Source organism: Sciurus vulgaris (assembly GCF_902686455.1).
Source record: "Sciurus vulgaris genome assembly, chromosome: 4".
Taxonomy (NCBI): Eukaryota; Metazoa; Chordata; class Mammalia; order Rodentia; family Sciuridae; genus Sciurus; species Sciurus vulgaris.
The window spans coordinates 184,690,984-184,718,040 of record NC_136464.1 but is presented as its reverse complement, the minus strand read 5'-3'; the positions used below and the strand labels follow the sequence as shown (position 1 = coordinate 184,718,040).

Sequence of the window (27,057 nt, the reverse complement as noted above, 5' to 3'; positions counted from 1 at the left end):
TGGGGAAGATGGGTACAGACAGAGGAGGGAACTAGCTGGGCTGTAGGAGCAGAGGGTTCACATTAGCAGTCAAGGCCTGGGGGAGCTCTGGGCCGGGTGGTGGGTGCTTTTAAAGAGTGGTGTGGAGGTGAGAGGCAACTGTGGGGGAGTTAGGGAAGAGAGCAGTTTTGTATGATTATGATTTTTAAGTTCTAAAATATGCACAGATTTCATATGAAATTATGGCCCTTCCATTCCTGTGACAGAGTAGGACATGTCAGTTGAACATGTCAACATGTTCAACATGTCAGTTGAATGGCTCCTGCTGGGTTTTCTAGTTGGCCTTTGTAGTCAGTGCAAACTAAGCAATTCCCAATTACAGCATATTAAGTGATAATTTACAAAGGAGAATTTTATTCAGATTCATAGTGTGTGTGAAAGAGGCTACTGCTGACTTGGGACCTCTTGGTAGCTCATTAACCATGAACGTGAGATTTCTGCAGCCCAGTTCTGCTACTGTGTTCCACAAATGGTCCCAGCCAGCTTGAAGCCATCTGCGGCTGCAGATGCTCTCCCTGAGCCCACATTGTAGCAAGGACTCCAGACTTGCATTTCAGAACTCCCCAGAAATAATCGCCTTATTCTTGCTTTAGACTTAAAGCTGTTTTGAATTGTTTCTGGTGAGGAGGTATCGTGACTTCTTTTTTACCAGGAGTATGAAAGGGCATTGGTTGAGTTGAGGCAGGCAGGGGTGTCTTAGGAAAAGGACCACGTCACCTTTGTCTCCAGAGGCAGGAGCTGATGTACCCCAGGCTTGTAGGGCTGGGGACTGTGGGTTCTTTGCAGTCAGTAACCTCAGGACTGCTCTTAGAAACATAACGGAGGCTGTGTTCCAGGCAATCCTGTTCTAGCTGGGTGGGGACCTGCATGGTCAACCCTGGTTAACACATCCAAGTTAGAGGCAGGACCCACCCCTCGCCCTTCCACTGCAGGGGACTCAGGTCCAGATGCCAACGCCCTGCTCTAGGCCTGTTCTCCATCAGGACGAGAGGACAGTTGGAGTGGGGAGGGCTTCTGGTGTTTGTGCTGGCCACGGTGGAGTGCCTGGCAGGGATACTTAAGCTATAAACTGTTCACGTCATTTTTGTTCAAAGATACTGAAGAAGGAAGCACAGACTGTATCACACTGTGTATCTGAACTACAAAACGATACTGTACTACCAGAGCCCATGACGGATGGTGTTTGCTTTACTGTAATTTATTATCATGCCTCTGCATAAACGACACTCAGAATTGAATATGAACAGAGAATTAGAGGCATTTCCCCATGCACGGTCTGTGTCTCTAAAATAACCATTACTTTTAAGTTTGCCTAGGCTGGTTTTGAAGCAAGGACAACTGGATTTCTAAAACTGACCGATTAGCCTAAAATGTTTTGGTTTTGTAACAGATTGAATTAGAGACAGTAAACAGCCTAGCCTTGATCTTAACATTTACAAACCAATTTCAGATGGCATTGTGGAATGTCAGCCTGGACCACCTGGTGATCAGGGCCCTCCCGGGACTCCGGGACATCGAGGACTGACAGGAGAAATGGGAGAGAAAGGTAAGAGACTTTTTTAAATTTAAATTTTTTTAAATGTTTTCATGAGTGTGTTATAGTTATATATGCTAATGACATATTCATATTCATTTGACATATTCATATTCTTCCGACATATTCAGAAATGCATATAACATTTGTTCCCCTTAAAAAGTATTTTTGTAGTTGTTGAAGGACCTTTATTTTATTTACTTGTATGTGGTGCTAAGGATTCAACCCAGTGCCCCACACATGCTAGGTGAGCACTCTACCACTGAGCCACCACCCTTACTTACATGTGGTGCTAAGGATTCAACCCAGTGCCCCACACATGCTAGGTGAGCACTCTACCACTGAGCCACCACCCTTACTTACATGTGGTGCTAAGGATTCAACCCAGTGCCCTACACATGCTAGGTGAGCACTCTACCACTGAGCCACCACCCTCACTTACATGTGGTGCTAAGGATCCAGCCCAGTGCCCCACACATGCTAGGTGAGCACTCTACCACTGAGCTACCACCCTCACTTACATGTGGTGCTAAGGATCCAGCCCAGTGCCCCACACTGCCTCACTCTACCACTGAGCCACCACCCTCACTTACATGTGGTGCTAAGGATCCAGCCCAGTGCCCCACACTGCCTCACACTACCACTGAGCCACCACCCTCACTTACATGTGGTGCTAAGGATCCAGCCCAGTGCCCCACACTGCCTCACTCTACCACTGAGCCACCACCCTCACTTACATGTGGTGCTAAGGATCCAGCCCAGTGCCCCACACTGCCTCACACTTCCACTGAGCCACCACCCTCACTTACATGTGGTGCTAAGGATCCAGCCCAGTGCCCCACACTGCCTCACTCTACCACTGAGCCACCACCCTCACTTACATGTGGTGCTAAGGATCCAGCCCAGTGCCCCACACTGCCTCACACTACCCCTGAGCCACCACCCTCACTTACATGTGGTGCTAAGGATCCAGCCCAGTGCCCCACACTGCCTCACTCTACCACTGAGCCACAACCGTCGCCACAATTTGTTTCCTTTTAATTAGAGAAATGACGATTGTGTTTGTGTAGCTCATTTTCTCTCCCTACAGGCTTGCTCAGGTTTTGGAGTCAGGGTGCAGTGTAGGTAGATGTGAAACTCTCCTGGAAATTCATTCCCAGAATAAGCGTCTTCCTCCGACTCAGTTGAGATTGCTGCTGAGTGTTTGTGGGAGATTCGTGGCCCAGGAGCTTGGCATTCAGACTTATCCCTGAAGGCCAGGTTATTGTTCTGGACCCTTTCTGTGGCCTAGGAAGTCTGCCTTGCCACTGCAGGCGCTGCCCATGGGCCAGGCTCTCAAACAGATACTGTAATCTTTCAGTTCAAAGTTTGTTAGTATCATTTTCCAAGGACGCACGTACTTCCTGTAATCCCAGTGACAGATCTGTTCAGGGAATGCTCAGCGCCCCCAAGCCGCCTTTGCGTAAGATCAGTGTGAGTGCATCTGCTGTTGATGGATTGACTGCCTTTCCTTGCTACTCTTGGCTGTTAATTTTATCTTTAGCCCTTTCAAGTGTCTGCTGTAACGTCAACACAGGATATGCATTATCTCTTCAGAAATCTGGAGAACAGAGGTGGATTGTCCCAGCATTGACAGTCTGGTCTTAAAGTGGAATGAACAATGGCATTCCGATGTTTATATGCCTATTAACCCACGAGCAGAACAGGAGGCTGTCCTGTAAAATCCACCCCCTTGGGTACCACTTCTGGCTTTGGATTGTAAAGAATTTTTGGTCTTCAAAAGCCTAAAACATAACACTGCATGGGAACAGCTAGCTGCAGCCCACATCGTGGGATCCTGGTGGCCTTGTAGATTGCAGAGCCTGCAGGGACATGAGCTTAGAAGTTGGGCTCCAGTTAGAATCTGCTTGTCCTTCCCTTTTGGGGGCTCCTCTCATTGCCAGGTGTTTCCTATTTTCTGAGATTTGCCATTCCGTTTTAGGACATCCAATGACCCATGTTCTTTACCCTGAAATCTCACTTATTCATCCCTGGAATCCTAGGAAGGACATTTTTCTTCCCAATGTCTCTGTACTCCGGTACGGCGTTGTTGGCCTGCCTGGTCTGGTTTCTCCCCTGACCTCTAGCCGTGGGAGAGGGGACACCCATGGAGTCCCACGATGCCCGGAATTAAGCTGCGTCCATAGCCAGCTGCCTGGTGTCCATCCCACCATGAGTCCCTGTTCTGTCTCCTGGGAAGATACAGGACAACACCATGTGTGTCCCGCACACTCCAGGAGGTGGGCTGGCCCGTGGAACCTGTTCCCATGTCTGGCATGGGCTGCTGGAGTGGATGGGCTTCAGCCATGCCCAAGGCTGCCAGTCAGGGTGAGGCAGGGTGGTGTGGGTGGGCCTCTGGGTGCGCCCTAGGTGGCATCCTCCACAGCATTCCTGCTTCCTCATGCCTGGAAGCCAGATGTCCCTGGAAGCCAGACAGTGAGGATTTAAGACACGGTTATCTCTAAGACACCAGAAGGCCTTCGAGCTTAGTTTGCAGATCATGACTCAAGAGACTGAGATGCTCAAAGCAGAGGCCTCCTCTCACTTTCTGGGCTCTGAGCTGTCCTCATGTCTTTGGCACCAGTTTAGATACTTGTTCCTGCTTCTGCAGCTGCTTCCTCCCAGTGACCCCCTCAATCAGCGAGGAAGTCCATGGACCTTCACTCCTGTGCAATAAAGAACATGAAATCAGAGAGTAAGGGGTGGGAGCCTGGGATGAGAGATGGAGTCACAGTGGTCAAGTCTTCCAGGGCCGTAGGCAGGCCTGGCTCCCTGCATTGCTTCTTGGTGCTCAGCCCCTTTCCTTGTGCCTAGAGAAGGATGAGGCCTCACTAGACATGCAACAGGGTCACACAGCAAGTGCTAGGGACAATGGGCGTTAGCCATGGTGGGAGGAACCCCTGAAACGCAGGGTTCACCACTAGCTGGGTGTGCTGGAGGGCTGCTGCTGATGGGCAGAGCCTCCGTGTGACAGTGACGCCTTTCCCATCCCTCACACTGCAGGGCTTCCTGCTCCCCGCCACTCACAGGCACCTTTGCTTCCTTCTGTAGGTCAGAAAGGAGAGAGCTGCCCCTTCTGCGACACAGAAGAACTTCGAGGGCCGCCCGGGCCACAGGGTCCCCCAGGAGAGATCGGTAAGGGCCAGGCATGAAAGGAGCAGGTCAGAACTGTTCCCCGTGCGTGGTGCTCCTGGGGACAGCCCCACCAGAGCCCTGCTCTCCTGCAAAGCAGAAGCACAGCAAGGAGAGCGTGAGCCTCGTCCAGGATGGTGCACAACCAGCAACCAGAGGCCTGCTACCCATGCTCCCTAGCAGAAGGGGCCTGGCACAAGGCTTGCTCACTCTGCGCCCCTGGATCCCTGGTTGAGGGCAGTGGCACACCGCAGCCCTCCTGCCTCCACCGTTGGCACAGGCGGCTCAGGTCCCCCTCTGAGCTCAATCTGTGTTTTAATGATTGCTCTCTGGACGTTCTTCAAATGCCCGCCCACTTTGTATGAAGACTTTTATGCTATTGAATCTCGGGTAAAAGAAGTTTAGAAGAATTGTCTCATGGATGCTGTGCTCTTGTCTCTTTTGAAAGGTTTCCCGGGACAGCCAGGGGCCAAGGGCGACAGAGGTCTACCCGGCAGGGACGGTCTTGAAGGATTGCCTGTAAGCAAACCTGTCTGGGTTCACACCCTCTGCAAGTGCCCCCTTGCAAACCAGCTGGGCCACGCGCTTCTGCATCTGTGGCTTCTGTGCCCCGTGGGGCTGGTGAAGAGCGGCCACGGGGGTGCTGGAGTGGCACTCAGGTGGAGCCTGAGCAGGGAGCCTGCTGCATGCAGAAGCACGTCGCCCGCCGCCCCCGACCCCGCGGACCCCGCTGCCGCCACTGTGATCTGGTCCTTCCCACAGGCCTTGGACCCTGAGTCAGAGGGTCCCAGAGTCATGCAGGCAGCACGTTGCAGAGCCAAGCTCTCTCTCCTGTGCCACCACGTGACCTCAGGGCCCACCAGGGACGTCTGTGGAAGGATGGAGGAAAACTGGCCATTTTCTCCTAGGGATTTGAAATATCTTTCACTCTTCTTTTTACAGATCTGTATATTGAGACTTCCTTTTACCAACATCTGCTATATAGATGCTTTTTAAAAAAATTTTAAGAGACATCTCAATCAAATCAACTTGAAACCTTTCAGTTAAATACAATACTGGCTTAGCCTTTCTAGTTTGTTTTAAAATAAGTCATCACACAGAGGAGAAAAGAATCATCTCAGACATGGAGCACATGTTTTTATCATGCCTATCAGTGCTGCTTTGAGGCCTGCAGACCTGGGGGCGTGGGGCCCCTTCTGCTCCCTTGGTGCTGCTGGGCTTTGCAAGCAATATAGCCCGTTTCTCTAAAACCTTTCATTCCGTTTTTCTTTTTGTCTGAAATTGAGAATCAAATCCCTGGCCTTCTCATCTTCTGATGTGGTGCTTTAAAATTTTTAGTTTTATTTAGCTATTGGTGGAAACATTGCTATAGGAAGGACAGGGCAGAAGTGAGCTGGAACAGGAGAGAAACAGCTGGAATTCTGCAGGGGCTTCTCCTTTTGATGTGAGATCCTGGGCTTCTGCTTTCCAGAATTTCTCTGGTGCCTGGGGAGCTGAGTTAGAAGTTGCAATTGTTTAAAATATTTCTAAATAAACGAGAAGTTCAAATAACTGACTGTAGCAGGGATCAAAGTTGGAAGGACTTTGAAGGGAACAGAAAAGGATCTTTTAACCTCTGTCCATCTGCCTTTATCTGAGTGAATTTCCTGGTGGGCTTCCTGCCTCAGACCCGGCTGGAATCCAGGCCAGATGCCCAGCCTTAGCCCCTAGATCTAATAAAAATGGAAGAAGAGGATAGAGGCAAGTGAGAAGCCAGGTTTAGAGCATCACGGTGAAGCAGAGAACAGAGAAACTGCAGCAGCGCCCAGGCCCACACTGCTTCGTGGGCATTCCTTTCTTTCCATAGTGGGAAGGCCTCTAAAGGCAGATTAATAAGCCAATAACTCGAAAGATAGTCATTTCCCTCAATTTGAGGCTACATCACAGCTCCTGGTTTAACCAGCTCAAAATTGAGGTCCGCATATTTTGAGTTTGGCTGGAAGCTAAAAGCGACCCGTGAACCCGCGCCCTGCGGCGGAGACGGCAGTGGACCATGGTGAAATGCCCTGGTTTTCCTCTGGATTTAGATGGCGTTTCTGGGTGGTTTTCTTTTGAAAGCCGAGTGTTGGGTTCTGGAAAGGGATGATGATGCGAGTGAGCCGATTCGCCCCTGGGCCCCAGCAGGTTTCTGGTCTCTGGGGCGTCCTATGGAAAGGAGCTGCCCCCACTCCCCTGCCCGCCCTGTCTGAAGCAGAAAGTACAGGCGAACGTCCCTCGGTCAGTGCAGCCTCCGCGAAGCTTTCAAGGCAGCATTTGATTTCCCAGCATCCATCTTAAGGGATGTGGATCGAAAGGCCCTGGAGCAGTTCAGAATCAAGATGTTCTGTGCCTAAGATCACAGGGGATGCCCTAGGGTCACCAGTGTCACTTAGGAAAAAGTCCAGACTTCTCCCTCAGTAGAGTGACAAGGTCTCCATCGTTAGAATAAAAGGCAGCATTCCTTGCCAAATCGTAGGTCTGCCTGTTCAGGCTGTGAACCCCAGGTTGGCCAGGCCGTGGCGACGTGGCCTGTTGTCTCTGAGTGTCCACTCCCTCCTCTGTGAGCTCGCAGTTTCAGCTTTCCTTGTAGAGTTGTGGTCAGGGTAGAGATGTTCACACAGGCCCTGACACGTGGTGGCAGGCGACAGTGATAGTCATTTTTAAAATCCAGAGGTTGTAAGAGTCTGTCTGTGGTCTTCAGCGCCTCATGTGGATCAGTGCACGTAGAGGTGTGTGCACGTGTGTGATTCGCATCTGAGAACCTTCGGAAGAGTTTATGAGAAGGAACCAAAGTCATAGGAATTGTGCAAGAGGGGCAGGGAGCCTACCGGTGCCATTCTCAGCCTGAGAGTCGGGACAATTGTGTGGAACCTCTGCCATTGTCCCCGTGAGCCAGGGCTCCATGGTGGGTGTGGACCTGCTTTGCAGACTCAACTTTCCAGGAACTGAAAATGTTCTAGAGTGCGTCTCTTGGGAGAGTCTTGGGAAAGTCCAAATAACTTCTTAAAATAACTCATTTCCGAGCTGACCCGTCTCACTTCCCCGTTTCCCCTCACTGGTGCCCTGGCAGTCCTTATCTCTTCCGGAATCCAGGGTGTGAACACAAACGGAAACCTGTGCAACTCCAATAGTGCCCAGACAGAGAGAACAATGACTGTCCCCAACCCGTTGACACTACAGCACTGTCAGAAGCCATTGCTCTCGTTTGGGGCTCAGGAGCCACATATAGGTGCCTCCAACAGTTGCTAAAACATTGTCATGAAGGGTTGACAGTCATAAGGGGAAAGAAAGTTACACCAGAATGTTCCGAGAGCTGGGTGCCAGTGACATCCCACCGTGCCCCATCCCATCTGGTCTCTTTGGAATACCCAAGACTCTAATGGGTTTAGGAAAACTGCAACCAGTAAGGCAGACCAGGGCTCCATTGCAGAGCTGATGGCTCCCTTCTGGAACATGGGCAGCAAGAGCTAAGTGTGTGACAGTTTTTCATAAAGGTGGCTTCCTAACTCTGTGGCTGACTGAGTGTTGGTGTGTCCTGCAAATGGGTCTTCTATGGCATCACAACACTTTGTTCTTGTAGGGACCACAAGGTGCACCCGGCCTGATAGGCCAGCCAGGAGCCAAGGGAGAGCCTGGAGAGATTTATTTCGACATACGACTCAAAGGCGACAAAGGAGACCCCGGTTTTCCAGGACAGCCTGGCATGCCAGGGAGAGCAGGGACCCCCGGAAGAGATGGCCATCCAGGTCTTCCTGGCCCCAAAGGCTCCCCGGTATGTTTACTTCCAAATTCAACATACATTTCACCAATGTGGATCTGCAAAGAACAGAGACATTAATCATTGACATCATAGCTGCATGTTTTCATTTGGATGGTGACCGACGTACATGAATTTATTCCATGGCTCCTGAACCAGCTAAGTGTGTGAGCTAGGGGTTGATGGAATCACATCGAATAGCCAGGTGGTGACCGAGGAGTCCCTTCTGACTTTTGGGGACTGAATAGGTGTGTTTTGCTGTCTCTTTCCTTTGGAAGGCTGATTGTGAAGTTAAGAGTTGATGTCGTTATTTGATGGAAGATGGGGGGTGCAGCTCTCTGCCCTGCCGAGTGTCCCTTCTGCAGGGTTTGGGGTGGTGACTGCCTGGCTTAGGAAGGAATTGCCACTTTCACTCGTTAACTGCAGGTTGCCTCATGGGGGTAGCGAGCAGCGCAAGCCACTCCAACTCTGCTCCGGCTCAGCGCAGACCAGAGTGCTGGGTGCGGCTGGCAGTGCTTGTGACACTCTTTTCCTCTTGTCCCATCAGGGCTCCGTAGGATTGAAGGGAGAACGTGGCCCCCCTGGAGGACCTGGCTTCCCCGGCAGCCGTGGTGACATCGGCCCCCCTGGGCCTCCGGGCTTTGGTCCTATTGGCCCCATTGGTGACAAAGGACAAGCAGGCTTTCCTGGAAGCCCGGGGTCCCCCGGCCTGCCAGGTGAGGCTTGAGACCCTCCAGGTACAACTTCAAGATACACAAAGACACTGGGCTTGGACAGACAGGAGCATACCTGGATTTAATTCCTCCAGAAAGAGGGGTGTGACCCAGGCAAGCCCCTTTTCAAGCTTTTCTGTACTTCATTTCTTCATATATGAAACGGGCCAGGTAAGGTGTTGGGTCGAAAAGAACCTGAAGTTATGGATGGATTTCCTTATAAATAAGTGTAGGTATGTACCAGCTAAAGTCAGCCTTTTATGTTGAGCTAATCAAAACACAAGGTCAGTTTTTTTAATCTTATTTCTGTTCATTTTGGCTTCTGTATCACCCAAGCAATGCACTCCTAACTGTACCAATGGCTGTGCAGTTGGCTAATGCCACAGCAGCCCCAGGGCCTGATTGCTGTTTAATTCCGATTTGGTTTCAATCATTGGATGACTGTTCTTTGAATGGTTAATGTGCCAGGCACTGTGCTGGGTGTTGGCAAGAGGGTGGAAGGATAGACTTGGTCCTGCCCTGTGCTCCCAGGCCTGGGGTTTGTCAGAGAGACCCCAGCAAGGACTCCACGTGGCTTCTCATGTCTTCTTCTGCTCTCTGTGGCCCTGATCTGGTTACTCTCAGGACCCTGGGGAAAGAGGTGCAGGCCTCGCCTTGCACAGAGAGGCACTTGGGGATTTATGAGTCGGACGCGATTCCAGGAGACACATGCATACCCTTCCCCAGCCAACCTTGGAAGGAGAGGGGTGGAGGTTGGAGTGGCGTGTGCGTGGAGGAGGCAGGGATGCTGCATTACCAGGAAGTTTTTAAAGTTGCTAACTGAGGATTCAGGGTGATTGAAAATGTGTGACTAGTGAGCTTGAACGACATGGTGGTGACTACAGGCTGATCAGAATAGCAACAAGGACCGGGTGGGAGCCACTGCTCCCTGCCCTTCTTGCTCTCTCTGCGGAGTCTGTCACTAGCCTCCTGTCTAGCCTTGACTGCGCCAACTCCTGTCCCCACGAGGGATGTTGTTCCCCTGGTACAACACAGCACCGGTTCCAAGGCTCCAGCATTGCGTCTTGATGGAGTCTGGAGGCGAGGGCAGGCCCTGCCACTCCATGCTCTGCTGGTGGTTGGACACTGACTGTCAAAACACCCAGCTGGTTCTTTGTTAAGTGAGCATCCCAGAGATGTCTTTCCCAACTCCAGCGGAAGCAGCGAAGGCAGGGAAGTACTGGGGTTACTAGAGGGACCCCAGGGAGCCAGCGGAGGGACCTGTGGTCTCATCTCCTGCTCTTTTCCCATGACTCCTTATTCTGGACCCACCAAATCCTGTGCGCTTCAGGCTAGTAGCATCTGCCAACTTTCACAGCTACAAAAAGGAGTTGGACTTTCTTTTTGACCAGCAACATCCATTGAGAAATCAGACCAGGTACTTAAAAGTAGATCCAGGCAGTAGGGAAGAGGTTCCTGAAGAGGGTGTCCAGTGTTGCTGGCCGCTGGTGTACATTCCGGAGCATTCCTTGCCATCTAGACCCTAGAAGCTGACTTTTGATTCCCCAGGGCCATATGTACTTGGTGATCCTTAAAACCTGACTCCTGCGCTGTCACCCGTAGCAATTGTGTGCTGAAGCCCGTCACCCTCCACAGTGTAGCAAGAGACACCCTGTTATTTCACTTTCCTGGAATTCCTGTGGGGAAGGGGTTCCTGCATGTGCCTGGAGGGATCCCCTGCTGCTTTTCTGACAGCCCATCGACCCCCAGTAGATCTCCTGGCCCAACATGGGGCTGGGCCTGGACCTGAGGTAGAGGGTGGTCCTGGCTGTTCCTGGGAGCCCAGAACTCCCCCCACATTGCTGCAAGCGGTGGATGATACACAACCACCCACTTGCCATGCCCACTTGCCATGCTGTGTAGACAAACACTACCCTCTGAGCAGAATTTAGGCCAATCTGAAAGCGACTGAGGCCGAATCTGTCTGATGAAGAGCAAGAACAGGCAGTATTTTGGTTCTTGAGACAAACTAATTAAGAAAGGATCCAGGGCCACTTCACTTTTTTGTCAAGGAAGATTTTGCGACTTTTCATGTGAGGCTGTGATTTGAAACTCTTGCAGAATTCCTGTGTCAAACACATCGTGGTCATTGGAACACGTGTTCTGGGAAGAGAAGCAGCTCTCTTTGGAAGAGTTTAGGAACATGAAGGAAAGGGATGGGAAAGATGGAGTGTCTTCCTTTGGTTGTGCAGGGTGCCTGTGTGCCTGAGGCTGGGGTGCAGCAGTCACCAGTCACGTCTTAATGCTTTGCTCTTTATCTTCAGGTCCAAAGGGTGAAGCGGGAAAGGTGGTTCCCTTACCTGGCCCCCCAGGAGCAGAAGGACTACCGGGATCCCCAGGCTTCCCAGGACCCCAAGGTACTGTTCCAGTTGCAGCTCATCTGCTCACAGTGGGGGCGCTTCATGTTTTTCTTGTGCTAACCCTTGGTCTCCTTCCCTGCAGGTGACCGAGGCTTCCCTGGAACCCCTGGACGGCCAGGCCTCCCAGGCGAGAAGGGCTCTGTGGGCCAGCCGGGGATTGGATTTCCTGGGCCTCCTGGACCCAAAGGTAAGCCTGTCCTGAGTGCTCAGTGCTCTGGCCGCAGGCCCACGTGGGCCGTGGGGCCTTGTCTGCTTCTCTGCCAATCAGTAGCATCAGAGGGGTGTCTGTTTTCTACCTGGCATGAGTCTCTGGGGAGAGGAAGCAGCAGCCCCCGGGATGCCCAGAGTTGGCACCTGATGCTAGTGGGGCTCTGAGGATGGCGATCCCAACGCTCATGCGGGAAGTCGCCTCTCCTGGGGGGTCTTCTTGGGAAGGAGCTGGCTCGAGAGGGTGTGTTGCCAGGTGGACAGAGCCACCCGCTCTGTTGGTTTAAAACCCGCCATCCACGGGGGTCTCCCTGCAAGTGCAGACAGCAGAGTCCTAACCCTGTGCTAGGTGGGCTTGCGAGGCAGAGGGATGGCCTGGGAGTGGGGTGCAGGGAACCGTGGGAAGCTTTGTTCTGAGGGGTCCCCACAGGATGCTGGCGCAGGACCTCCTCCTCAAAACTGTGAGGAGGGAGTCCCGCCTTCAGTCTCCCCCAGACTGCCATTCTTGGAGAAGAGCTGCCTCTTTCTCCAGAGGCCATGCAGCCAACCCATGCTCAGGGGCTCTGTCTTCAGGCTTAAAGGGCAGCTCAAGAAGGCAAATCCTAGCCCAGTGTGGTGGTGCACAGCTGCAAGCCCACTCCTCAGGAGCCTGAGGCAGGAGAATGATACGCTTGCATCCACCCTTGGCAACTTAGTGAGACCCTGTCTTGAAAGAAAGAGACAGGGCAGGGGGTCAGTGCTAAGGCTCCTCTTCCCCGTGAGCACCATACAGTGGTCGCCGTGGTGGGTCTTCTTGATTAGAGGCCCCTTGCCCACACAGAAGGAATTTCTTTGGACATGGATACTGGGTGGGTGGTTAGGGCCACTGGCCACCAGTCCTACTGTGTGTCCTGTCCCCCACCAAGTGTGATTGAGCTGAAAGCCACAGACTTCATGCTGCATGTGAGAGCTGTAAGCCAGAGCTAGCCAGCCCCCAGTGCCACATAGCCAGCTGGGAGAAGGCCACTGGAACCCCTGCGGTGAGGCCCAGATAGTCGTCAGGTGTTTCAGGGGCCCTGGTGTGGCCGCAGCCTCATTCCAGCCAGGGGTCTGCAGAGCTTCTCAAGCTGTAGTGTGACTGAGCACCAAGGGCTCTTGTTGAAACGCAGCCGTGATGGGTCTGGGCTGGAGCTTCCGGCTATGCTTCCAGGGGGTCAGTGGAGCTGCCCCGCCCATGCCATACCTTGGGTCAGAGTCCTCAGGCCTCCCTGGGGTGCAGTGCCTGTCTGCTTTATTTTGGACAAGTAGGACAGGAAAGATGGATTAGAGGAGAGGAGAGCAAAGGGACAGGAGGGGCCTTGAGAAGAAGGCAGGAGACAGGGCCCCGGGGCTGGGAGTGGCTGCATGTCCTGCACCCGTGGCCGGTGGCCTCCCCTCCCCCTGAGGGCCTCCTCCCAAGGCTTCAGGGTCATTGGCCAGCTCAGTCAGCCCAGGTGCATTTGGGCACTTGGGAAGGAAGTGAAGGGCAGGGAGAGGCCATAGGGCTGTGATGATTTTCTTCACTTTCACACAGGTGTCGATGGCTTACCTGGAGACGTGGGACCTCCTGGGAATCCAGGTCGCCCGGGATTTAATGGCTTACCTGGCAGCCCAGGTTTGCAGGGCCAAAAGGTGGGTGCCGAGCATTTCCCGGGTTGCGGTTTGTCCCTCTCCTGTTACTAATTGGACACTTTGAATGGTGTTATTAACCTCAGGACAGTTGGCCCAGCAGGATTTTTAGTTTTAATGACAGAGTAGAATAGAAAATATCAGAGCACATAACACATGGAGGAGGTCTTTGCGGGAAATCATTTGTTTCAATTTTATGGAACATTTCAGTTTTAAGACAGCTTCTTGCCTGGGCTACGCAGGTCTCAGGTAAAATGTGCTTCTTGTGATGAGTGGCAGGTGAAGCTGTTTGAGAGTGACTGTCCTACAAGAAGCCAGAGAAGCAGGGTTCCCAGCCAAAGCACTGTGCACCTTCTGGCTGTGGGGGCCACCCTGTGCCTGGGGGGGCTGTGAGTGCAGCAGCCCTAGATTCTATCCTCCAGACAAAAGAGCACCCTCCACCCCCAGTGCCACAGCAGGAGACCCCTCCCCAGGCTGCTGCTGGGTGAGGTCCAATGTGGCTGCAGTCTCCTTGCTCTCAGATATCCTTCTTCAGCCAGCTTGCCCAGGCTTGGAGTCCTCTCAGCAAGGGAAGGCATTGTGATCATGTAAGACCTGAAGGGAAATTGCTAGAAGGCACTGGTACAGGGCAGGGAAAAGGGCCATGGTTGCTGGGAGACCTGCACCCTGGTGGAGCCAGCCTGGGGAAAGCAGGTGTGCAGAGGCAGCCGTGCCTCAGTGTGACCTGGGCCCTTCACCCGGGGAAGCATCCAGCACTGTGCATCCCCGTTCTGAGCAGCCGTGGCTGAGATACCTCTGAGTTTGTCTGGACCATGCCAAGCAGATTGAGCAGTTAGTTGACCACAGTGGCATGTGAACGGCCTCACACATCCGAAGCCCTTAACTTAAGCAGCCCTGAGTGGGCTCAGGGAAGGATTTGCTTTTGACCCAAAATACTGAATTTTTCAAGAAGCCTGAGATGGACATCCTTCCCTTTAGGGAGCTTCCTTCCAGACATGGGGAAGCTGCCAAGGCCCACGATGTCCAAACAGTCCTGTAGGTTGCGCCTCGAGTGGCTCTGTTGGGCACTGTGGCTTAACGTCCACCTGCACCTTGGTCTTGAATGCACCCTCGGACCTACAAAAATACTTCCCTTATTTGTAATCATCTTTGTCAAAGTCCCTGATCCGTGCGGTAGTCCTGCATGTTTAATTTGCTGTGAAGGCCTATAAGACGCTGATGAGTGGAGTCCTGGACCCGCTCTGGAAGTGGCCAGCTCTTCAGAAGATGTCCATGCATCAGTCATAGGTCATCGTGGGTTTTGTCGGCTACTTAGGGTCAGCTCCTCATCACAGGTCCAGGGTGGCGGAGCCAGGGGGCCACGTGGGCCAGAAGACCTGGTGCAGCGTCTCGATGGTCCTCCTTTGTAAATGGAAACAATGGTCACCTGCATGGGGACCTGGGGGGAGGTCCACGGGAAATAACAGGCCTGGCGAAGCTTCGTGAACCATGCGAGCAGTGAATGGGCATTGTTCTTGCCCACACACTGGCCTCATCCGTCGAGTGGTCCCCCAAACTGCTGACTGGGCACAGTGTTGACGCTGCCGACTTATCTGCTTCTCGTGCTGTGGTGACTTTCAGGGAGAGCCTGGCGTGGGCCTGCCAGGGCTCAAGGGGCTGCCAGGCCTTCCTGGCATTCCTGGCACACCCGGGGAGAAGGGCAGCGTCGGGGGACCAGGCGTTCCTGGAGAACACGGGGCGATTGGCCCACCTGGGCTTCAGGGGATCAGAGGTAACTTGCCCCCGAGTCTGGACTGTGCTGAGGACCAGGACTGTGGTCACCCAGAGCCCCTGCTAGGTGCTCAGTCCATGTGTGTGAATGGTGATGAAGATCCTAGGTTCTGGGTGGTGCTGTTGGGCAGGCGGCCTGCATGTGGTATTGGATGTGCTGTAGCCCCCATTTATTCATGATTATTCCCCTCCAGGTGACCCAGGGCCTCCTGGAGCACAAGGCCCAGCAGGACCACCGGGAGCACCAGGAATAGGCCCCCCTGGAGTTATGGGCCCACCTGGAGGGCAGGGACCACCAGGGTCATCAGGTGACGTGCCCTTCTCTTGAATGTTCTCTTTCAAGCACAGTGGGCCGGGAGACAGTGCTGACGCTGCAGTCGCCATTTAGGGAGTAACAGTCTCACATGTGAAGGAGGAAAGGAAATTCTAGTTGCGAAGTGGTTTGGTTTTTTGCTTAAACATAGTCATAGATATCTATTTCTTCCTTCTTTTGAGATTAGTTTACGTGTCAAAGAGATCTCTTAATTGCATACTCAATGACTTCAGTTCTTTTTCAAACGACGTCTCCACGTGACCTTTGCATAGCAGGCTTAATCAATAAGTGGCTGGAAGTGTGAGCTGAGCCCATGTCCAGCTGCCTTTGTCTTTGCAGTAACCACCCTGGAAGATGGTGGAGTGGGGGAATAGGGCAAAGCTTGCAGGGACAGCTGGCCTGGGCAGTGGGCCTCAGGTGACACTGAGGCAGGAAGGGGTGGCCTCTTCTCTCAGGACATCATTTACCACTGACTGCCCTGGGGACCCCAGACGCTGGTGTCATGCAGGCCTTGATGGCTTGCTCATGTGCTTCCTTCAGAAAGGAGGGTCAGCACTGGATTCTAAAAGTTCCCTGTACTCTACCCAACCACAGGTCCTCCCGGAGTCAAAGGAGAGAAAGGTTTCCCTGGATTCCCGGGACTCGACATGCCTGGCCCTAAAGGAGACAAAGGGGCTCAAGGACTTCCCGGCCTAACAGGACAGTCAGGGCTGCCTGGCCTTCCCGGACAGCAGGGCACGCCTGGAATTCCAGGGTTCCCAGGTGGGTGGCTTCTGACTGGATTGATGCTGAGGGAGCAGGTCTCACCTCTCCTTTCGTAGCACATGCTGTCCATGATCCATGTGGAGAAATGTTCATGGGCCTTCCTTTCGATCACAGGTCCGAAGGGAGAAATGGGTGTCATGGGAACTCCAGGGCAGCCGGGCTCACCAGGACCTGCGGGCGCCCCAGGATTACCTGGAGAAAAAGGTAGGGAAGCTGGAAACCCCTAACAGCCCCCATCTCCTTCTTGAGCATCTTGGGATGGCTTCTTGCTGTAGATCCTGATCCTGTTTCAGGCAGATGAAGGAAGTGTGGCAGACTGAGCTAGGCTGGGGGACACCTCTCGGGGTGGCTGAGTCTTGGGCTCCGGGTCTGGGGGAGAGTAGGGCCTGCCTTCAGGGTGGATTCCTTCCTTGAGACATAGTGGAGTCTTTAGTCAGACAAACCTGACTTCTTTTCAAGTCCTAATTTTATTTCTCATTATTTAAAATTGTTTCAAAATAATTTTTAAAAAAGAAACTGACTTTATGTGTGAAACAAACAAAAAAGGACATTTTTTTAATAGAACGGGGAAATCCCTGTTCTATAATTTTGTCAAGAACTGAGGGGCACTCTGAACAGGTATTAAAGACACGGAATCATCTAAACTAATTAGCCAAGTGGCATATATTAGAATTATTAGCAAATAACAGAGTTTCCAAATGGGCTTCATTGTTCATTTCCCTGGGGTCAGATTCCCCCATGTGACTCTGGTACCTGCCACCCAGTGTCACTTTTGGACGGGTCTTAGTTCTTTCCCATCCTCTTCGTTGCTGTGCCCAGCTGGGGGAACAGGAAGGCCGGCCAGACCTCACCGGGTGCTTCCCTCCTCTGCAGGAGATCACGGCTTCCCGGGCTCCTCAGGACCCAGGGGAGACCCAGGTTTCAAAGGCGATAAAGGGGATGTTGGGCTCCCTGGAAAGCCGGGGTCCATGGATAAAGTGGACATGGGCAGCATGAAGGGACAGAAGGGAGACCAAGGAGAAAAAGGTACGTGAGAAGAAAGCCTTTAGTACAAAGGTGTGGCCCTGTGTCCACCCAGGTGGGGGGTATTTGTTTCTCCATAAATGAGATCAACCCCCCTGTGTTCCTACAGTGTATTTCCTTCTAAACAAACACGGGTCCTCATTATTTTTTTTCTGTGATGTGTAGGACAAATTGGACCCACTGGTGATAAAGGATCCCCAGGAGACCCTGGAACGCCAGGAGTGCCCGGGAAGGATGGGCAGGCAGGACACCCTGGACAACCAGGTGGGTTGGAGCTCGGGCTCACAGCATGGCCAGGGTCCTGTAGCCTGCCCTTCTCATACGTGTTAACCTGTTTGACTTTTCTCTTTGTTTCTCTAGGGCCTAAGGGTGACCCTGGTGTAAGTGGAACACCAGGGGCTCCAGGACTCCCTGGACCAAAAGGATCAGTCGGTGGAATGGGCTTGCCGGGTAAGCTGGGCTCGCACCTGGGCCAGCACACCCGGGGCGGGCAGGTGGCACGTCTGCAGAGGCTCCTGCCGGGCGTGACCCCATGGCCACGCTTTTACGTCAGTTCACTTCCTCAGTCCTGGATGCCTCCTGCCTAGGGCGGGGCGTGTGGCTAACACCATGACCCTTGCTAAAAAGACCATCGCAGTAACGAGCAAAGCCTGGACCACCATGCTCGCCTGTGCATCATCTGGGAGCGATGTGGCTGCTGGGCTGGCGGCTCCCTGGGGGACATCTGGCTCTCCACGCTGGTCCACCAGTGCCTGCAGGGACTTGGGGAAGGGGAGCGTGGAGAGCAGGTGGGCTGTCTGGGTGTCTCAGAGCGGGCAGAGGGGGCGCCCTTCTGCCACGTCTTTGCAGGGCTCCTGCCTCCTCCCTATGCCTGTGAATAAGTGAGCTGGTACTGACACACGTGACCATGCACCCTGCGCCCGCACCGCTCCGGTTCGGGTGAAGGAGTGTTGGTTATATGATAAACACGTAAAAGCAGTTTTTGTGCAATTGGTTAAGTATTGTAAGCAGTTTGCCCTCTGTGTAAAATGATGGTCTTCCAAGATCACAGTAGCGTTTCCCAGTTTGTCTCTGCTGTGACCTGGGTGCAGTAGCAAGTGGCTTACTGGCGGTTTAGTGACCAGGTGACATCTTTTGCCTCTTGTGGCTGCTTGTGGGCTGCTCTCACTCAGGTTGCTACTGTGTGTGTTACAGGAACACCTGGAGAGAAGGGCGTGCCTGGCATCCCCGGCCCACAGGGTGTCCCCGGCTTACCTGGAGAGAAAGGGGCGAAAGGAGAGAAGGGGCAGGCGGGTCTGCCTGGCATCGGGATTCCTGGGCGGCCTGGCGACAAGGTAACTGGCTTCAACCATCTGCCCAGAAATGTTTCTGGGTTTTCATTAACAGGCTCAGAGCCAGTGCATCATAGCACGTGGTACTTCCCAGGGTGCTGGAAGCTGCTGCTCCCTCCCCAAGGAGGAATCTAGAAGCTCATTGAGAGGGGAAGGTGGCCAGTTCTCAGAAGGGGCGGTGGGTGGCGAGGACTTACTCTTTCGCCCATAAGTTCTGCCTCTTTCTTCAGAAGCAGACTTTGGTTCTTTGGTGAGAAGTGTGGAAATATCACTGCTGTGCAGCAGTTACTGCCCACAGTGTGCTCTACTGTCCAGAGGTGCCTACAGACACAAAGTGAGCAGGCCTCCTTTCACCTTGCAGGGAGACCAGGGGGCAGCCGGGTTCCCGGGAAGCCCTGGAGAGAAGGGAGAGAAGGGCAGCACTGGGATTCCAGGAATGCCGGGATCTCCAGGCCCGAAGGGGTCTCCAGGAAGCGTTGGCTATCCAGGTAGGTGGCCAGGGCCTCCTCCTAAGTGGGCGGTTCACAAACGGTGCACACAGACTTACGGGTCTTTCTGGAATTTTGTGTTTTTGCAGGAAGCCCTGGGTTGCCTGGGGAGAAGGGTGACAAAGGCCTCCCAGGACTGGACGGCATCCCTGGTGTCAAAGGAGAAGCAGGTAGAGACCCCTCCCCAGGACTAGATGGGGCATGTGGAGAAGAGCACCAGGTGTGGGAGCTGCAGCTGCAGGGAGCTCCCATCCCAGCGTGAACTGGGCCCAGGGTGCTGCTGTGGGCCTAGTGCTGGCTGTTCCTACCCCTCCATTTCCCAGATGAGCATCGAGTCTGGGGTCCGGCAGGGTCTTTCCAAGGCTGACTGCTTGTCAGGCACGAGGACCAGTCTCTAAGCATCTTCTCCCCGTGTGCGCTGGTGCCTGAGGGTCAGGTCATGTGTTGCTGGCAGCACAGAGGGTCCCCTCTAAAGGTCATCAGAATGGACCTCAGGGACTTGGAGTATGCCCAGGAGGGAGTGTCCTTGGGACGTTTGAAGGCACAGTTTGCATGCAGACCAGGTGCTGGGAGAGGTTCCCTGAGTGACTGTGGAATTTCTCTAGGTCTCCCTGGAAGGCCTGGCCCCACAGGCCCAGCCGGACAGAAAGGGGAGCCAGGCAGTGACGGAATTCCTGGATCGGCAGGAGAGAAGGGTGAACCAGGTATGTCCTGTCCCCTTCCCCTCAGAGTGTGCGTTGTCCATAAGGAGACCTTCGCACCACATTGCGTGAACACAGCAGGTGACCCTTGGTGCCTCTGCTGTGGGTCCTTATGACTGTTGGATCCCTGATGTGGACACAGGGGCGGGATCAGATGAGGAAGGTCCCTGTGGACCTGCCTGAAGTGGCCAGGGCTCAGTAGCGAGGCTGGGAGGCCAGGTCAGCACTGGCGGCTTAGAGCTATGCTCCGTGGGACGGTCTCCTTCCCCATTTCCCTGGTATTTGTTAAGATAAAACAGAATGGAAACGAAAGCACGTTTGCCCAGCATCATCAGTCCCCCTCTGCCCAACATCTCTTCCATCTGAGCAGTTTTTTGGCCCTGAATCTGCTCCTGTCATTGATGGAGGGCTGCAGCTTGGACACAGCACCAGCCACCGCTGTGACCATGCAGTCACGTGTGCTGTGTTATGCAAGGGGGTAAGCTCAGGACTGAAGCCAGCCACCCCTGCACAGGGCGATGGGGCGGAGCAGGGCGGAGGCTTGGGGCCGTAGTGTCGGCTTCTTCCGTGGGCTTGTCTCTTTCCACCCTCTCTGCCTCACATTTACTTCATGTACGTTCATTCTCCTGTATTTCATGAACCAATAGCTCCAGGCTCCTGCCCCCATTTAAGTCTCCCCATGAGCCCGTTCTCTCCTTTGCCTTCCCGTATCTGTTGCCCCATGCCTCTTGGGCTCTGCCACCTCCTTGGAGGAGAGCAGTTGGCTGGGTGGCCATCTGAGCAAAGCCAGTTTGTTTACCTCCAGGCACAGCAGGAAGCAAATACTCTTTTTACAGATCATTTCTGCCAAATGCCTCTGAGGCTCTGAGCTGAAAGGTCCTTAGGAAAAAGTGCTAAATTTCAAATGTCCACTGAGGGTGTCTTGTGACAACATTGCTGTCACATCACTCTGAACTAGTCCACCTACTCCATGGACACTTGTGTGTCAGGATAGCTGGGCCTGCCTTGGTTTGCACCTGTGTTCTGACTGCTTTCTGTTCTGATTCCACAGGTCTGCCAGGAAGAGGATTCCCAGGGTTTCCAGGGAGCAAAGGAGACAAAGGTAGTGTTTTCTCAGCATTCCCCCATCAGCCACCTCTGCCACTTCCTCTGTACCTGTCTGGGGGCCTCTGCGGGACTCAGCCCTGACTCCCTTAGCAAGGTGAAGACAAATGTCCTGCCAGAAACACATGGTTCACCACCTATTCATGGACTGGAATGGTGTGCAGAATTCCAATTATCCAAAATTCTCCTCTGTTTTAGTTAATCGTAGAGAATTCAGTAGAGGGGAATAGCCATTGTTTGTGTGCTTAGGAAGTAATCAGAGTATCAGAATGGCTCCTTCTTGGCAGTGGTCATGTTTATGTGAAGGTAAGACAGGGCATAACACGTGGAAGACATCTTGGGCAGACGAGATGGCAGTCTAGAGGAAGGCTCCTTCCCTGTTGCTCTGTGGCATGGGATTCAAGCAGCAGAACTACTCAGTGAGGTGGTTGAAGAAGGAATTCACTGAAGTTTAATACCAGAGTCAGCAGCTCCCAGGGACTCAGAAACTTGGGTGCATTGAACAAGGGCAATAAAGATTGAGCTGGAGCCAAGCCAGTCATGGCAGCAGTGCTGGGCGACCACAGAGGCTGTGATATCACAAGCAGAGAGAAGAACACGCAAATAAACTGGGTATGGAAAAGCCTGAAGAACAGAAAAGCAGCCCAGCTTAGCACAGCCAGCAGCTGCACAGAGAGCTACGGTTTGAAAACTGCTGTTTCTCAGCCTGCAAGTGGAGAACTGAGGCAGCAGCCGCCTGGGGGAGGCCACTCGGCAGCCTGCTGCTGTGGGAACCCAGGGCTCAGAGCCAGCATTGCCATACTGTCCTGGGAGACGCCCACCATGTGGCCTCTCTTGTCTGTTGATGGTTAGGGCATCTTATCCGATCATAATGGAATGAAATCAGAAGTTAGCATCCCCCACCCAAAAATAAAACCCTACGGAAAGTATACAAATACCTGGAGATTGAACAGTACACTTTTGAATGATGAATCAGTGATACAAGAAATCAGGGGAGAAAGTTCTTAAAAAATTAGAATCAAACGAGAATAGTGATTCAATAAGCAGAAACTCTGGACACCATGAAGGTGGTTCTGAGGGGAAAACTGGTAACTATGAGTGACTACTAAAAAAGTCAGAAAGATCCCAATAAACAACCTGAGGATGCATCTCAATGCCCTTGAGAAACAACAAACTAATTTCAAAACCAGTAGAATCAAGGAAATAATTAAGAACCAAGGCAAAATGAATTAATTCTCTAATTAAAAAAATACAAAGGATCAGTGAAATGAAGTGTTGGTTCTTTGAAAAGTTAAACAAGATTGATAAACCCTTAGCCAAACTAACGAAGAGGAAAAGAAGACCCAAATTAATAAAATTAGAGATGTGAAAGGAAATAGAAATCCAGAAATCACAATCACAGAAATCCAGAGAATCATTCAGGACTATTTTAAAAACATACTCCATTAAATTTGACAACCTAAAAGAAATGGATTCATTTCTAGGCACATATTACCTGCCAAAGTTGAATCAAGAAGAGGTAGAAAACCTAAGCCAACCAATAATTAGCAGTGATACAGAAGCAGTAATAACAAGCCTTCTAAAACAGAAAAGCCCAAGAATTTCCAAAATAGACCACAGACCAAATTTTAGGCCGTAGAATCCAGGTAACTTCTCAGTTGAATTCTACCCAACCTTATAAAAGAAGTAATGCCAGTGCTCCTCAGATTATTCCATGAAATGGAAAGGGGTGGAAAACTTCCAAATCCATTCTACAAAGCTAGTATTACACTTATCAAAACTAGACAAGGATACATCACAGAAAGAAAACTGCAGTCCAAGATGAACTTAGATGCAAAAATCCTTAATAAAATATTAGCAAACAGTATTCAACATAAGAAGAAGATTGTACTCCATGATCAAGTTGGTTTTATCTTAGGGATGCAAGGATGGGTTGATATATGGAAATCAATAAATGTAATTAACCACATAAATGGAACTAAGGACAAAAATCACATAGCCATCTCAATAGATACAGAAAAAGCCTTTGACAAAATTCAGCACACATTCATGAAAAAAAAAAAACACTGAAGAAATTAAGGATAGAAGGAATTTACCTCATAAAAGCTAAAAATACGATAAAGACAAAGCCAACATCATAGTGAATGGGGGGAGACTGAGAGCTCTTCCTTTAAAATCAGGAACAAGACAAAGATGTCCACTGTCACCACTCCTATTCAATAATAGTACTAGAAATTCTGTCTATAGCAATTAGGCCAGAGAAGGAAATAAAAGGGTTAAAACTAGAAAGGAAGAAGTCAAATTATCACTGTTTCCAAATGATATGATTCTATACTTAGAGGATCCAAAATGCTCCACCAGAAGACTATTAGAGCTAATAGACAAATTCAGCAAGGTAGCAGGTTACAAAATCAACATACAAAATTAATTTTCTATATGCCAACACCGAATCTGCTAAGAAAGATATCAAGACAACAATTCTATTCACAATAGCCTAAAAAAACATACGTAGGAATAAATTAAGCCAAGGAGGAGAAAGACCTCAAACAATTGGAGAAGTTCCATTTCTTTCTTCAGTGTTCTATAGTTATTTCATAGGAAGACAGAAAGACTTCCCATGTTCATGGATAGGCAGAAATAATATTGTTAAAATAGTCATGTTACCAAAAGCAGCATACAGATTCAATGCAATCCCCATCAAAATACTAATGACATTCTTCACAGACTAGGGGGGAAAAAAGACAGTCCTAAAATTCACTTGGAAAAAATGAAAGACCCAGAATAGCCAAAGCAATCCTAAATCAAAAGAGCAATACTGGAGGAATCACAATACCTGATTTCAAATTATACTACAGAGCTATAGAAACAAAAACTGCATGGTACTGGCATAAAAAGACACACAGACCAATGGTACAGATAGAAGACACATAGACAAACCCACACAGAGAGTCATCTGATCCTTGACAAAGGATACCAAAATCATACATTGGAGAAAAGACAGACGTTTTAACAAATGGTGCTGGCAAAGTGGTTATTCATATGTAGAAGAATGAAACCAGACCCTTATCTCTCACCCTGCACAAAAATTCACTCAAAATGGATCAAAAACCTAGGAATTAGATCAGAACGTCTACAAGTCCTTGAAAAGAAAACATAGGGCCAACATTCTAGCTTTTAGCCCCAGCCAACACCATGACTTTCTCAATAGGACCCCTAAAGCTCAGAAAACAATGCCAAGAATTAGTAAGTGGGATAGTATCAAATTAAAAAGCTGGTGCAAAGCAAAGGAAACAATGGCATTAGGCAAGAGAACCTACAGAATGGAAGAAAACCTTCACCGCTACTCATCTGACAGAGGTCAATATCCAGAATATATAAAGAACGCCAAAAAACTCAGCACACACCAAAAAAATCCCAATTAATAAAAGGACAAATGAGCTAAACAGATACTTCTCGAGAGAAACACAAATGGCCAAGAAATATGCAAGCATGTTCAACACCATGAGCAGTTAGGGAGATGCGAATCAGAGCCACGCCGAGCCCCTCTGAGTGCGCGGTGCCCCGCTTTCCTCGCAAGGGCACAGAGAAGGGCTGGTTCTGCAGGGCAGAGTCCTTCCTGGCCCAGGCCCTGTGGTCATCCCCTGCCGCACGTGCGTTTCCAGTGTGGCTTGTGAAACAGCCAGGAGGGTGGCGAGAGAAGCTCTCCTGGGCTCTTGACCCTGTTACATTCCCTTTATGATGTGCGTAACTTTGACTTAACATAGACTTCTGTTGTGTTTTTGCAAGTTTGGGGTAGCATGTTTTTAAAAGTAAACATACAGGTGTTGTTTTCTTAACTATGACCTCTTACTTCATTCTTAAAAAGTGGCTTTGTTAAGGTGTTGTTGATGTGCACTAAGCGACACGCACTTGAAGTGCTGTCATTTGATAAGTTTTGATGCATGGGTACACCCAGGAAAGCATTGCATTCAGGATAGCAACACATCCTATCACCCTGGAAAGTCCTCTGCTGCTTCCCAGCCTCCCTGGTGCCCCGCAGTCCCCAGGCCTCCACTGCCGGCTTTCTGGAGCTGCTGACTGGCTTGCATTTCCCATGGAAAGGTGTCGTGGGCCAGTCCCTGCTCTTGGTCTGGACTCTGTCCCGCCTGTGGTTAGTTTGAGGTTCAGCCTGTCATTCCTGTCAGTCGCTCACCCTTCTGCTGGCCCATCAGTGCTCTGTTCGTGACTGGAACAGGGCTTATCCCTGCACCTTCAGGCAGCACAGCCTTTGTCTTAGCAGGGCAGTTGCTCACGTGCGCAGGAGCCTGTGCCACAGAAGTCGTCTCCTGGAATGTGTGGAGAAGGCCGCCAGCTTCTCCCTTGCAGCCGGGCCGTGGTAGCAGCCTGTGTGTTAGTTTTTCTCCTAGGGCGCTGCTGGGTCACCTAGAGAACGGGAAGCATTCCCCGCCCTCCCTACCCGTCTGCACCTCAGTCTCCGTTTCACCATCTCAAACTGTTTTTGTTGTTTAGGTTCAAAGGGAGAAGTGGGTTTCCCTGGATTAGCTGGGAGTCCAGGAATTCCTGGACCCAAAGGCGAGCAAGGATTCATGGGTCCTCCGGGGCCCCAAGGACAGCCAGGCTTACCCGGCACTCCTGGCCGCCCCGTGGAGGGGCCCAAAGGGGACCGAGGACCTCAGGGACAACCTGGCCTGCCAGGTAAGAGTGTTTCGCCAGGTGTCAGAGCTGGGGACTGGGACAGAATCTGCAGAAAGAAGTTAATATAAAAGAAACAGTTACATTCTTAATTGAGATTTCTACACATTTGCAGCATTTACTAAAACTTGAAGCTATATATTTGGCTTGTTAGATCAAAGTTTTTCTGCTATCCTGTCAAGGAATTTAAGTAATTAGGGAAATGCAAGAAAGGAAATTGCTGGAAAGGACTTGACGCAGATACTGCCTGGGAGCTTGATTTAAACCAACACAATGTCCTAGCACCTTCTACCTGGATGCCAACTTCTTCGGTGGTACTGTAGGTGCCCCGGGCACCAGGATTGTGGGTGTTTTGGACAGGAGACCTTGGCATTGTACACGTCCCTCCTTTCTTCTGGGCCTTGCCTTTATTTCCCAAGGGCTCATGCTGCTCCATCTGTGGGATTGTGTCGAGGGACATCACCAGAGCCCTGGGACAGGGACATGTAATAGCACCTTCCTGCCTTAATTTTGTGCCTTTTCTCTCCCATTAGGGCTTCCGGGACCCATGGGGCCTCCAGGGCTTCCTGGGCTTGATGGGCTGAAGGGTGACAAGGGAAATCCAGGCTGGCCAGGAGCACCTGGTGTACCAGGGCCCAAGGGAGATCCAGGCTTCCAGGGCATGCCGGTGAGTTACGGGCTGGTTTTCTGTTGTTGTTGTATTTGTTTGTTTTTGAAAAGAAGCCTGTTCTGCTCACAGAAAAATCACATGTATATGTGTGTACTTGCTGTGTGTTTGTATATACAAATGTGTGTGATGCTTCCTAGCCCCTAAATCAGTTCCTTCTCTTGCTGGTAGCCAATGTCTTTATTGGCACTAGAATAGGAAACCATTATGCCATTTTTTATGATCTATTTATAAGCACCATTAAAAGGGAAAGGTTGTGTTTTTGCAAATTATAGTTTAGAACCTAAATTACAATCTATTTACAAACTTCATGCAAAAAGCAAGCCAGTGTTGTTCTGGGAGTCATTGTTGTTTAACTTGTGTCCCCTGTGGTGCCTGGACACTCTGAGTAAAGTCCTGGTGTTTGGTTAGATCCTCAGCTTGACCACATCCAGGGACAAGGCATATGCTTGGTTGAGGCCACATGGATGCCTTAGCGTAGATCCATCTTATCTCTGCGTCTGTCTCTTCACTTCTCTGTCTCTCTGCTTCTGTCTCTCTCTATAACATGCACTTGGAAGGAGTGAGTCCAGGGAGTTGGGAATGGGAGGTCTTCGGGAGCCCGCGGGTTCTGCCGGGTCAGCGCTGGTTCTCCCTGTGGCTCCTCTGTAGCAGGGCCATGTGAGAGGCATCAGGGCCCTTCCTCAGAGGAAAGGGGTCCCCTGTTACTTCCCACCCA

At 51.3% G+C, this 27,057-nt stretch overlaps 1 protein-coding gene across 1 annotated transcript in view; it reads left to right on the top strand.

Moving 5' to 3' along the window:
* The window catches only part of COL4A1 (collagen type IV alpha 1 chain), a 135,232-nt gene that overhangs the window by 93,420 nt on the left and 14,755 nt on the right, over positions 1-27,057 (top strand). The window contains exons 22-43 of the mRNA XM_079138044.1: positions 1,490-1,585; positions 4,664-4,747; positions 5,193-5,263; positions 8,343-8,534; positions 9,067-9,235; positions 11,536-11,628; positions 11,714-11,818; positions 13,391-13,488; positions 15,106-15,256; positions 15,450-15,563; positions 16,163-16,330; positions 16,448-16,537; positions 17,207-17,359; positions 17,522-17,620; positions 17,717-17,806; positions 18,551-18,690; positions 19,049-19,175; positions 19,265-19,345; positions 19,781-19,879; positions 20,928-20,978; positions 25,490-25,675; positions 26,206-26,339. Of these exons, the coding sequence (XP_078994170.1) occupies positions 1,490-1,585; positions 4,664-4,747; positions 5,193-5,263; positions 8,343-8,534; positions 9,067-9,235; positions 11,536-11,628; positions 11,714-11,818; positions 13,391-13,488; positions 15,106-15,256; positions 15,450-15,563; positions 16,163-16,330; positions 16,448-16,537; positions 17,207-17,359; positions 17,522-17,620; positions 17,717-17,806; positions 18,551-18,690; positions 19,049-19,175; positions 19,265-19,345; positions 19,781-19,879; positions 20,928-20,978; positions 25,490-25,675; positions 26,206-26,339 (2,591 nt within the window). The remainder of the gene's footprint in view (positions 1-1,489; positions 1,586-4,663; positions 4,748-5,192; positions 5,264-8,342; positions 8,535-9,066; positions 9,236-11,535; positions 11,629-11,713; positions 11,819-13,390; positions 13,489-15,105; positions 15,257-15,449; positions 15,564-16,162; positions 16,331-16,447; positions 16,538-17,206; positions 17,360-17,521; positions 17,621-17,716; positions 17,807-18,550; positions 18,691-19,048; positions 19,176-19,264; positions 19,346-19,780; positions 19,880-20,927; positions 20,979-25,489; positions 25,676-26,205; positions 26,340-27,057) is intronic.